The sequence below is a fragment of the Arachis hypogaea genome, chromosome 10 (assembly GCF_003086295.3).
Source record: "Arachis hypogaea cultivar Tifrunner chromosome 10, arahy.Tifrunner.gnm2.J5K5, whole genome shotgun sequence".
NCBI lineage: Eukaryota > Viridiplantae > Streptophyta > Magnoliopsida > Fabales > Fabaceae > Arachis > Arachis hypogaea.
The window spans coordinates 1,619,000-1,631,705 of record NC_092045.1 but is presented as its reverse complement, the minus strand read 5'-3'; the positions used below and the strand labels follow the sequence as shown (position 1 = coordinate 1,631,705).

The 12,706-nt window shown below is 33.2% G+C and overlaps 3 protein-coding genes across 5 annotated transcripts; all 3 read left to right on the top strand.

The window, feature by feature from the left end:
• The first annotated feature begins 470 nt into the window (after positions 1–470).
• On the top strand, positions 471–4,597 carry LOC112714482 (lipid droplet phospholipase 1). 3 transcript variants are annotated; one of them, XM_025766087.3, is made up of 11 exons: positions 471–932; positions 1,221–1,365; positions 1,904–1,971; positions 2,333–2,403; positions 2,515–2,781; positions 3,026–3,189; positions 3,273–3,328; positions 3,432–3,484; positions 3,740–3,908; positions 4,022–4,119; positions 4,243–4,597. In XM_025766087.3, the coding sequence occupies exons 1-11, from the start codon at positions 767–769 to the stop codon at positions 4,342–4,344; spliced, it is 1,359 nt and encodes a 452-aa protein (XP_025621872.1). In that variant the 5' UTR covers positions 471–766; the 3' UTR covers positions 4,345–4,597. The 3 variants fall into 3 exon arrangements, with proteins under 3 accessions (XP_025621872.1, XP_025621871.1, XP_072060492.1); XM_025766086.3 differs by having other exon boundaries at positions 522–932; positions 1,218–1,365; XM_072204391.1 differs by having other exon boundaries at positions 569–932; positions 1,206–1,365.
• On the top strand, positions 4,257–7,786 carry LOC112714483 (14-3-3-like protein C). Its single transcript, XM_025766088.3, has 7 exons — positions 4,257–5,588; positions 5,731–6,034; positions 6,151–6,238; positions 6,416–6,525; positions 6,637–6,785; positions 7,301–7,353; positions 7,444–7,786. Exons 1-7 carry the CDS (start codon positions 5,525–5,527, stop codon positions 7,444–7,446), a joined length of 771 nt encoding a protein of 256 aa, XP_025621873.1. The 5' UTR covers positions 4,257–5,524; the 3' UTR covers positions 7,447–7,786.
• A 2,686-nt stretch (positions 7,787–10,472) lies between these two features.
• On the top strand, positions 10,473–12,149 carry LOC112718110 (UDP-glycosyltransferase 72B1-like). Its single transcript, XM_025770010.3, has one exon. The coding sequence runs from the start codon at positions 10,475–10,477 to the stop codon at positions 11,807–11,809; it is 1,335 nt and encodes a 444-aa protein (XP_025625795.2). The 5' UTR covers positions 10,473–10,474; the 3' UTR covers positions 11,810–12,149.
• Positions 12,150–12,706: the final 557 nt, after the last annotated feature.

The window sequence follows — 12,706 nt, the reverse complement described above, 5'->3', positions numbered from 1 at the left end:
TAACTAAGATAATCTAATATTAATAAAAATTCAGTTATAAATAACATTATTCTAAATTTTATTGTTTAATTTAATTAGACTTAGTTTATAAAAAGATTTAAACATCTAACATTACTCTATTTTTATATAAAAATATTATCTTTATGTGTGTATTTATTTATATATAATAAAACCAATCATAAACTTATCCTAGTTTTAAAATTGGGTTATAAACAACCACTGATCAAATAAAAACACACTACACTTCCAAATTAACCAACTAAATTTTAATATTAAAATAATCATCCACACACCTAATAAAATGAATATCTGATATATATATTATTCACATTGTTTAATATTTTTATTGTTTATCTATACTTTTTCTTTTAAGATATTGTAAATTCAACATAAAATCATCACTGTCACGAATAAATATTCACAAATATCTAAGGCAAGTACAAGACATAATGAGAAGCCAAATTTGAGAGAACAATCGTCGGCCACATTTTTGTCTTCTTTTCCATAGCTACGTGTATGATGTATCTCTCTTTTTCTTTATTTATTGTCTTTATTATTATTACCAGTTACCGTCGTTAACTGCTGACTCTGACTCACTCATACACATAACATTAATCTTGTTTGTTCTTCGCATAAATGGGGAATGCAAGCACATTCATCCATTCATTTATATATATGAACCTTCTCCTTTCAATTTTTCTTAGCATTCCTTACTGGTTATTTGGCTTATTGCATAGTATACAATTTAATACACTCTTATGTATTTATGGCAACAGCTCCATCGATTCACACGCGTTATGTGTACTCACCACAAATTGCTTCTCATTATCGCATTAATGGATCCCAACAAAGGCCTTCTTATTCTTCGTCCTCCTCCTCCTCTTCTTCTTCTTCATACTCTGCCTCTAATTTCTCTTCCATCTTCCTTTCTGGTAAATTATTATTATTATTATTATTATTATTATTATTATTATTATTATTTAAAAATAAATATTGTTTTGGCATTTTTAGTACATTAAAAAATAATGTATGTGGACACAATTTATGTTTTGATTGGTTCAATTGTTTCAATATATATTAAAATAGTTCAAGCGACCACTATCTATGGATTTTTTATTAATTTTTTTAAATTACTGGGTCAAGGTCAACCGAATTAGTTGTAAATTCCAAAGCTTTTGATTCATCAATAAGATTAAGGGAAGTAGATTAATCTAAAGCAGGTAGAAACAGAGGACAGAGAAAGCATAGTGTTGGACCTCAAGCTATGAGTACTGCAACTCAAGGAAACTCTATTGCTATAACTGCTTCCAATATCAACAATGGTCCTGAGCATCTGCTTGTTCTGGTTCATGGTATCATGTCCAGGTATGTGTAAGAGGGTAAAGTTTTATTCGAGTTTACTCTGTTCAGATTAGTTGAGTTCAAAATTCAATGCAATAACAATATTTCACTGACGACTGTTTTATATTTAAGTTTGTAATTCTCGCAGGAGGGTTTAGGGTTTAGGGTTTAGGGCGTTTGGCTACGAAATTTCTTTGTTCCATTAACTGCCCTGTATTTGATTATGAATTATAGAAATAGAAGGGGATATATAGAAATAGAATTATAGATTTCTCGGTAAAAAAAATTTTCTAGTTATTTCTTGTTGTGCTAAAAAGGATTCACAATCAATATATTAGTATTTTAGCTTCTGAGAAAAGGAATGGATTTGTTCCACCTTTAAATCCTTTTGCATGTCTCCCTGAATTGGAAACTGAAACTTAGTTGAGGAACCTTGTTGCTAATTGTGGAAGAAAAGTCTCTCAGAAACAATGCACAATATCTCTAGCAAATGGCTGTCTGTTATTAATCATTTCTTTCTGTTAGTCTCTTACAAAGTTTACTGATCTTTTATCTTGCACAGCTCAAGTGACTGGACATACACAGAAGCCGAGTTAACAAAGCACCTTGGGAAAAACTTTTTGATTTATGGTAACTATGCCTTCTTATAATTGTGGTTTCTTACCATGCATGCTTGTTATCTTAATTTCTGAAGCAGAAATTGTTATTTGGGATCTGGTTTGTTAGGAAAGTCTTGTTGTGTCGCACAATTAACTAAAAAAGAATTGAATAACACATTGATTCATTGTGGTACTCTCTATTCTGACTGAGATATCATTGGGTAATGCATGGGAAAATCTACTTTCTCTCAATTAGTGCATTCAAGATAACCTAAACTGTATATGATGACATTAGTTGTCTTGTATGGTGTGTGAATCATTCTTTTGAATTGCTTGCTTAACTCAATTTGAAGCTAGTGTTAACTAGAACCCTTAAAACCTGATGTTTGCAGCAAGTTCATCAAATACTTACACCAAGACATTTTCTGGGATTGATGAAGCTGGAAAGCGATTAGCCGATGAAGTGAGTATTGAAATATCTATGGAAACATTTATCTGCCATAATGATTGGCCTCAAAATTTAGTTTTGATAGCTTGTATGTGTCATCAATTATTTGATGTTGCACCTCAACAGGTCATGCAAGTTGTAAAAAAGACAAAGAGCCTGAAAAGAATATCCTTTCTAGCTCATTCTCTAGGAGGCCTCTTTGCTAGATATGCAGTTGCTGTACTTTATTCACCTGATACCTCTACTAGTGGCCAACTTGGTGATCCACAAAACTGTACAATGGAAAATTCAGAGAGAACAAACTTTTCAAAAGGAGGGTTGATTGCTGGGTTGGAGCCAATTAATTTTATAACTTTAGCAACACCACACCTTGGTGTAAGGGGGAAAAACCAGGTTTGTTTAGGATTATTATAGCGCAGATGTTTTTAATATTATCTGAACCATATCTAGAAATGTTGCTATATTCCTTACTCATAATTCGCTGCTTACATATTGATTTTGGCATAGTAGTTTTAACAAGGAGAGCAGGCTAGGAAAAGTGGGAGAAGGATCAAATAGAATAGGAGATAATGTTAAGAACTCTTCCTCAATATATCAGTCTTTAGAATTTTGACTGTTTAATGTGAATATTTTTCAGCTTCCATTTCTATTTGGTGTCACCATTTTAGAAAAGATTGCTGCACCGGTAGCTTCTTTATTTGTTGGTCAGACTGGTACTCAGTTGTTCCTTACAGATGGTAATCCCAACAAACCACCTCTTCTTCTGAGGATGGCTTCTGATTGTGAAGATGGAAAATTCATGTATGTAATGAATCCCTATGTACTAGCCATAGATTCATATGTTTCAGTAATCCAGTGCTTACAAGATTTTACTGCTTTTGTAGATCTGCACTCGGAACATTTCGATTTCGCACTGTTTATGCCAATGTATCATATGACCGTATCCATTAAGCATATTTTCTTTAATCAAACTTGTTTCATATGTCATAAACAAACTTATTGGCTCTTTCTTTCTTTTGGTAATTCCTATAACTTTTATATAGATATGGTTGGATGGCGCACGTCCTCTATAAGGAGGGAAACCGAACTTGGTAAGGTGAAGAAGATAATTTCCCCCTTTTTTTCAATCATTCTTGCTTCTTTCTCTGTCCTATTGTAGATAATACTATTAGGGGACACAATGTATTTAGCGTTGAGCCATTTATTAGTTAGAGTAGTTAGTTATAATATATCTTGAAGGTTAGTTTGTTTAGCCGTAACTGCTGAGTCTGTTTTCTCTTAGTTGATTATTACCATGCCATAACATAAATAACTGTGTTTTTATAGTACTAATATTGTGTTCTATTGACAGCCTCCAAGCCAATTTTTGGATGGATACAAGCATGTTGTTGATGTCAAATACTGCACCCCAGTTCCTTCTGATGGGTCCCAATTCACTCCCCGGGCAATGAAAGCTAAGGAGACAGCACAAAATGCAAGCTATACTGAGAATACTGTGGAATACCATCAAATCATGGAAGGTGATTATCATCATCATAATAAGTAACCAAGGATGTGTGATTTACATCCTTGAGACTCTGTTGCATTATCACTATTCACTAAAACCTTTTGGTGTGGTTTCAAATTTCAATAGAGGAGATGATCCGGGGATTGCAGCAATTGGGATGGAAGAAAGTAGATGTCAACTTCCGCTCAGCAACCTTGCCTTTCTTTGCTCATTACAACATTCATGTACTGCATCCACCAAAAGTCTTCTATTGAGAGATGATACAATGGAAAGACAATGGTTTATGTCTCTTCCTTTTTTTCTTTTATTTTTATATTTTTTAACTTGAAATACTCCTCTAATTTCAGGTGAAAAATGAAAGGCTTCACAATGCTGGTGTAGGAGTGATTGCTCATGTTGCTGACAGCTTAAGACAGTCAGAAGCAACAATTTTGGCTCCTAGCTTCTAACTTCAAAGAAATAAAATCATTATTTTAATTCAAAGGCCATTGATATTTACAGTAGCAAGGGAAAGCAAAAGACAAATTGTCTAATCATGCAGGATCATGGAACTACTTAGTTACTAACGAACTCATCAGAACTCAGAAGCTAATACTCAAATGATATATTGGATAATTCTCAGAATGACTTCTCTTGATTTCTAACCAAAAAATAAATAAATTATACAAGTTATGTCAAGCAGTACACGACATTTATGATTTAGATAAGCCCATTGTTTTCACTATTATCCTTATTTGGCCGTTCCAATATACATTATCACCTACATCAGTTCATGTTCTTCAAAATTAAAAATATCTTGAACAGTTAATCAACTCGAGTCATGATCTTTTTTGGATAGACTGATATGAGTCATGATCTTCCTTCCACGTTATATGGACGTCATTCATGCTCTTTTTTCAAATATTCCCATGCGCTATTAAAAAACTCTTGCACTTTTGAGGTGAGGTTAGGTGATTCAATTCTAACTTAAAGGTCAGGTCACAAACCTATCCGTTTATGTGTCATTTCATTTCCACGTTATGTACACGTCAGCCTTGACCTATATATCTTACCTTTTTTTGTTGACTTTTTAGTTCATGTTCTAACAATAAATCTAAAACTCTAAAATATTATAGTATGAAATAAAATATAAAAAAGCTTTTGATATTGATGGGATATGCAGATAATTTATTTAAATGAATAAGAATAGCTTAACACCAAAATCAACTTTGATAATAAAAATTAAAAAAAAATATTAGAAAATAAAATTTTAAATACAAAAAAGGCATATATGTATGATTTCTTTATTTTAAATATACTGAAAATAAAAGGAAATAGTTTGTTTTATTAGTGATTTAAAGTTTTAAACTAGTTTATTACCTTGTAATAATAACTTTGATTAATAAAGCCGTAAGTAGAGGAGAATCCAATTGAAAACAAAAATTGATCTTATCAAGATATTGGGTCCAATTCAGTTGAAACTATAGAGATCGCAACCCACTCGAAAATAGACAAATTGAAGAACCTAAATACACGGCTAACAAGAATAAGGGAAAAAAAAAAGTGTTGTCGTCTTTGCTCACACCACCATTTCTAGAGCGAGAAAAAACCACCCACTACTTAGGAGAGAGAAAGCTCATAGATCCACCCATGGCTTCCCGTGAAAATTTTGTCTACATCGCCAAGCTCGCTGAACAAGCCGAGCGCTACGAAGGTTTCTTCCCTCCTCAACTAATTTTGAATTTTCTCATTTTCTCCCCTTGCTTTTAGTTACTTACATGAACGTGTAATTTTTAGGGTTTTGGAGAATTTCTTTTAATATATGTTTTGTGTCTTTGTTTGCTTTCCCTCTTTAGAAATGGTGGACGCGATGAAGAATGTGGCGAAGCTTAACGTTGAATTAACCGTTGAAGAGAGGAACCTTCTTTCAGTTGGGTACAAGAACGTGGTTGGTTCGCGCAGGGCTTCGTGGAGGATCCTTTCCTCCATTGAGCAGAAGGAGGAAGCTAAAGGGAACAATGTCAGTGTTCAGCGCATAAAGGACTACAGGAAGAAAGTGGAATCTGAGTTGTCAAACATTTGCAGTGATATCATGGATGTTATTGATAATCATCTTATTCCCATGGCCGCTGGTGAATCCAGTGTCTTTTTCAACAAAATGTTAGTGCTTTATTTGTTCCTAGTGGTTTTTCCTCGTTAATAAGCCACACAGAGTATTCTATGATTTCATCAGTTTTTTTTTTTTTTTTTTTTTTTTGCTTTCAAATTTGTTATAGGAAAGGTGACTATTACCGGTATCTTGCCGAGTTTAAGGCCGGAGATGAGAGAAAAGAGGCTGCTGATCAGTCCATGAAAGCATATCAGGTATGCTAGCTGGCAATCATGCCTCTTTTATCTCTTTTATATCTGTGTGGTTTGGATAATTGATTGATAGGGTAACTGATTATCACATCCTTTTATAGCTAGAATTCAGACAATATGAATTCCTTACATGTCATGAATTTTAAATGTTAGTAATTCCTAAAAAAAAAATTATTGCAGGAAGCTTCCTCCATAGCAGACACTGAATTACCACCCACTCACCCCATAAGATTGGGTTTGGCTTTGAATTTCTCTGTTTTCTACTATGAAATCTTGAACTCTCCTGAAAGGTATGCATAACATAATCTTCTTGTCGAAATACATTTTACTCCCCTCTGTTTTGATATGTTAGTGCAAAGCCCTCATGAGTATATTTAACATTGTGACATCCTATATTCCAGGGCCTGTCACCTTGCTAAACAGGCTTTTGATTTAGCGATCTCTGAGTTGGATACTCTGAGTGAGGAGTCTTACAAAGACAGCACACTAATTATGCAGCTTCTGAGGGACAACCTCACCTTGTGGACTTCTGACATCCCTGAAGAAGGAGGTGGAAATTAATGTTTTTGAGTTTCTCTGTGACTCTGCTTAACTAATCTGCAAGGCCATGTTGTATATGAAATGCATTTAAATTTGGTAGATTATCCTTTTGAGATTTAATTGGCAATGTTGGTGATATATGTAGTTGTCCAATGTTGATATGTTGGCTACTATGATTGGCAGAACCCTTCCCAATATTTTTCTTCTTTTTCTTTAAAAATAATAAAAAAAAGGCAGGAGTGTTTGTTGATAAGTTAACACACTGAGTTTAGATTGGGCTTCTTTCTGGCTATGTTCTCCTACCAACTAGATAGAGCTTCCAACTATATTTATTGTTAAAACAGGTTCTGAAAGAAGAGATAGTAATAAGGAATAGAGAAAGATACTGTGATTGTTCCTTTGTTTTACTATCTACTGTCCTTATTTTAATCATTTTTCCTTTGTTTCAAACTTAGTCTTTGAATATTTGTTTCCTTTTGATCACTATTTTTGTACTTGTGTTAAGTTCCTTTCTTTTCTTAACAGCTGAGGAACAAAAGGTGGAATCTGCCCGAGCTCCAGGAGGTGAAGCTGCAGAGGTACATCAATTACCCTCTTAGCAGATTTTCCGTCGGGTTTTACTACTTGTACCTTGTACCTTGACATCGTTATCTACTTATCTTTTGCAGTAAAGTGATGCGGGTGTTACTGGCTAGGGATTTGTGTTGTGAATGCAGCTTTTGGTGTTTCTTTGCCTCACCTTTTCATGTCATTTTCCCGTTGCTTTCTCGATGGAGAAATTTCATAGTTCACCATTAAGATGGTGTAATATAACATCAAGTTAGTTTCTAGATAATTGAACAATGGAATGCGGGATTGTCACCGTCGCATTAGGTTCTGTGCATGTCTTTCTGCCACTGAGGACTTGTGATGCATGTTATTTTTCTGCTGTTTAGTTTGATGTTTCGATTTTACTTATATCTATCCAAAAATAGCCTTCTCATAAATAATATTTTATTTGAACTTGTGAAAGGTATTGAGCAATTCATGTATTTTCCAATTTCTTTTTTCGGGTCTGGTTCCATTTTCATTTCTAAATTCCAAGTAGATTCAGCGCTTTGTAGAGTTTTTTTTTTTTCGGTCAGACGCTTTGTACATATGAAACTGCAAGTTGCCCAGCCAAATTTGCCCGTTCAAAAAGAGATGGGGCTGAGAGAGTATACAGCTAAAAAATAGAGTTTTTGGTTTTTGGGTAAAGCGAATAAGTTTATAAGCAGCTGCGTCCAAGACAACCTCCAAGGCCCCCCCCCCCCCCCCCCCCAAAAAAAAAAAAAAGTAGATAACCCAGCTTCGTTAATGGCATGTTTGTGGTACCGCCCAAAACCAGCTTATTTTTGCAGTGGAGTATAACCTCGTATTTTTAATTTTCAACAAATTTAGAATTAATTAGAAGTGTTGTTTAATATATAGTAAGATATTAATTTAATAGTCTGTTTCAAGTTGTATAAAGCATACTATTTATAATTACTAGAATATATATTTCTTTAAAATGCTATTTTTTTCCACCTAATTCAACAATCAATTTCTTTATTTTAGTTTAAGGCGTCAATTATTGTAATAAGCATATTCATTCTTTAATTAAAAAGGGTTTTACTATTTTAAATATGTTTTATTAGAATGTTCGAGCTCACCACAAATCCAACGTAATATTCGACTAAAAGAACTAATATATTAGGTTAAATGAAGCAACAATTGAATAATTATAATTTTCTCAATTCTACAATTGTCCACAAGAATAACAAGTTTATTGGTACATAATAAAAATTTTACTAAGAGAATATAACATACAATTTATACTTACCTTTTATGCATAAGCATCATTGTATATAAATTACTTATGATTCCTAAAAAAAGGAGGTCAGCCAAAGAGACGAAGAAGAAGATGCACTATAATTTTTATCGATGTTATTTTGCCACTCAATTTTTAAATTACAAATAAAATTAACTATGTGAGGAGTATAATTTAAATATTGAGAAGAATCAACATGTGAAGAGTTATGATAAATTAAACTGTATGTAATAAAAATAATAATATTTACAAATAAAAAATTATAAAAACTTAAATAAATATAAAAAAGTTAAAGAGATAGAGTATAATAACATAATAATCTTTTATAGTTTATAAAAAATCAAAGATTAAAAATAATTCATGATAGGAGAAAAAAAATAATACCAAATAGAAGATCAATCACTAAAAAAAAGATTCTCTTATAATATATATAGATGGTTACCGTGAATAAGTTATAAAATACAGAAATGATTAAAATAAAAAAAGAAAAGACTAAAATTGTATTTTTTAATAAATTTTAAAAATATTCACGATTATATAATTGATAGTGGACATATATCTATTAGACAATAAAGTGCTGAAAAATATTAATAAAAATATTAGATTTGATATTAAAATAAAAAAAATAAACAATGAAAAAAAATCTAAAATTTAAAATCAAAATATTTAAAATTAAGGAAAAAAATGAAGATGTACTTTAACGAACAACGACTTAAATATTAACGTGATAATAAATTAAGTTAAATAACATATTTAAATTAATTTAATTAAATAATTGATATAATAATTTAATTATAATTGTTTGGATCAATAAAGTAAGTTAAATAAATAAAAAATATCTTATAAATATGTCATATAAAAATTATAACACTTTTAAAAGTTATTAATCAAAATACATATGACAAAAAAATTAATATAAATTAAAACAAAATTAATTTATTTATTTCATTCAAATTAAATAATTAATATAATTTGAGTAGTTATAATTAATGTAATCAAACTAAATATTAAATAATTTGATATTTATCTCAATAAAATTAAATAAATAATTAATTATATTACTTTTAAAGACCAACATACATACAACGTAAAATTATTGAAAATTAAAACAAAATCAATTTATTTATTCAGTCAAATCAAATGATTAATGTAATTAATTATTTATAATTAATTAAGTCTAACAAAAATATTAAAATAATTTAATATTTATTTTAATTAAATTAAATAAATAAATAATTAATTAACGCATTTAAATAAATCAAATAAAATAATCTAAAAATACATTCAAAAATATATGACGCTAACTATGCTATTAATTCAAGCCGAAACTACTATCCGGGTTAATTATAATTATTTTTATAAAATTTAGATCCTTTAAATTGTAAATTTTTATTTTAGAGAATAAAATATAATTTTTTATTCTTAAATAATTTTTTTTATATTTATTTTTAATTTTATCTATAAAATAAATAATAATAAATTATATTTTATTTTTTAAAATAAAATTTAAATTTAAAAGAATCTAAATTCATTTTTATAGGGTACTGGCGACTTGTGTTTGACATTTGACCACGCTGAACTGAAAATATGAGTGTCATTAAAACTTCACCTTAATAGTTGAATTCATGTAATGGTGTGACATGGTGTAATATTATATTTCCCACGTCAAGTTTTAAATATAAAATCAATAAAAATTGTATTTCTATATATCTCAGATTCTGAGTGGTGTAAAATTACATAAAAGGCCATCCATCACTGCATGATAATTAACTACCATACACCAACATAATGTAGTCAACTAGTCATTAATGTTATAATGTATATATAGTATGATAAAATGCATGGGCAGCCATGGAACAGTAAGGCAAATAATGATGATGAAACCACACATAGCCCTTCTCCCATGTCCCGCAATGGGTCACGTGACACCCATGCTGCAACTTGCCAACCGCCTCGTCCTCATCCACCACTGTCACGTGACCTTTCTCCACTTCACCGCCGAAGACGACCACCGTCCACATCACCTCATGAAGCTCCCTCCTTCCGTCACCGTCCTCCCCCTCCCCCTGGCCGACATCTCCGCCCTCACCACCGGCGACACCCCGTTATTCTCCCGCCACTGCATCACCGTGCGCGAAACCCTACTCCGCTCCCTCAAACCCACACTACTCCAACACCTCCAACAAACTCCACAAGCCTTCATCACCGATATGTTCTGCACCCAAGCCCTTGAAACCTGCGCCCAACTCGCCATCCCTTCTTACATACTCTTCACCACTTCCGCACTCTTCTTATCCTTCTCCTTGTTCTTCCGCGACACCGCTGATAATAACAAAGCCTCCGGCGAGTTTCTCCAACTCCCCGGCGGTTGCAAACCTCTCATCATCAGAACCGCTGATCTCCCCCTCAAGTACAATCTCGATGATGAATGGTACCGTTATCACATCAAAAGGATTCCCAAGGCTTCTGGAATCTTGCTCAACACTTTCGAGGAGCTCGAACCGGAACAACTTCGAGCCATCGGAGAAAATAGTTTCTTCAAAGAGATAGATACGCCGCCCATTTTCCCGATCGGACCACTGGTGAAAGAAACCGAACCGGTTTGCGGAAGCAGAGAAGAATGTATTATGAATTGGCTTGATAAGCAGCCTTCGGGTTCTGTAGTGCTTGTGGCGTTTGGAAGCTTCGGGAGGTTGTGTGCGGAGCAGATCAGTGAGCTAGCGTGGGGACTGGAGCTGAGTCAGCAGCGGTTTCTATGGGTGGCGCGTGCAGAAGAAGAGAAGGATCTTCCGGAAGGGTTTGCTGAGAGGACACGTGGGACGGGGATGGTAGTGGATTCATGGGTCCCGCAGGTGAGGGTGTTGGGACACGTGTCCACGGGGGCATTCTTGTCGCACTGCGGGTGGAACTCGGTGATGGAGAGTGTGTGCAACGGGGTGCCATTGATTGCATGGCCACTTCACGCTGACCAGATGATGAATGCCACCATGATAGCGGAGGAGATTGGGGTGGGTATGAAGGTGAAGGTGTTTGGGAGGGAGGAGATAGGGAGAGTGGTGAGGGGTGTAATGAAGGGTGAAGAAGGGAAGGCGGTGAAAGAGAGAGTCAAAGAGGTCAAAGAGAGTGCCTTGAAATCGTTGGCCAAAGGTGGGTCAAGTTATGAGGCACTTGATTCTCTTTTGCTTCAATGGAAGCAAATCACATGACAGATTCAATATTATGCATCTATAGATTACGGGAGTGTTTGGTTTAGCATTTTGAAAACACATGCAGCAAGTATGTTTAATTTTTTTTGAACGTCAGAACTTTTTATATGGCTATTTTTTTTTTCTTTTTCTTCTGAACGCAAATATTATGCATCTATCGATTAAATCATTCCAGCAGAGTTTGAGACTATGTTGCTCTGTCTACAAACAACAATAATCAGCAGATATAATAAGACAATTGAATTAACTTTGAGTTATTAAGACAGCTTCTGTTCCCAAATTTTATATCATTTTGGCTGCATAATCAGCAAGCCCATTATTTATAATGTCTAATTAGAAAGTATACATGTTTCATAAAGCATATGATAGAGTCATATGATAGAGTCAGGTGAAGTTTTGTGGATATTGTATTTTAGAGGTGAAATTTTGTGGATATTATATTTCAGAAGATGAATTTTAAACAAAGATAGAAGAATTAGATGAAGGAATGTATTAGTATCGCCACTATGTCTGTCCTAGTTAATGAGTCACCATCCAAGTCATTTAAAATGGAAAGGAATCTAAAACAAAGAGATCCACTTTCTTCTCTTCTCTTTGTTCTTGTGGTCGATGTGTTGCATTGAATGTTGGGAGAAGCTGTAAGTAATAGGCGCATTATTCCGTTACTAGTTGGAAGAGATCATATTGAACTGTTGCACTGTTTTAAGCTGATATCAGATTTAAGCATCAATTTTAATAAGTTGAATCTTATCTCAGTTAATTGTGAACAAGTGTGGATGGAGCATGTGTGTCGCCTTCTGGGATACAAGCAAACTGTGTTACCAATTAGGTATCTTGGGATCTCTTTATATGCGAATCCGCGATTGGTGAAAACTTGGAAACCGATCATAGATAAGG

Coding starts and splice junctions, on each gene's coding strand:
- LOC112714482 (XM_025766086.3), top strand. CDS start 767: ATGGCAACAGCTCCATCGATTCACACGCGTTATGTGTACTCACCACAA. Junction 1,366..1,903: donor GTTCATGGTATCATGTCCAG/GTATGTGTAAGA, acceptor TATCTTGCACAG/CTCAAGTGACTGGACATACA. Junction 2,404..2,514: donor GAAAGCGATTAGCCGATGAA/GTGAGTATTGAA, acceptor GCACCTCAACAG/GTCATGCAAGTTGTAAAAAA.
- LOC112714483 (XM_025766088.3), top strand. CDS start 5,525: ATGGCTTCCCGTGAAAATTTTGTCTACATCGCCAAGCTCGCTGAACAA. Junction 6,239..6,415: donor AGTCCATGAAAGCATATCAG/GTATGCTAGCTG, acceptor AAATTATTGCAG/GAAGCTTCCTCCATAGCAGA. Junction 6,786..7,300: donor TGACATCCCTGAAGAAGGAG/GTGGAAATTAAT, acceptor TTTTCTTAACAG/CTGAGGAACAAAAGGTGGAA.
- LOC112718110 (XM_025770010.3), top strand. CDS start 10,475: ATGATGATGAAACCACACATAGCCCTTCTCCCATGTCCCGCAATGGGT.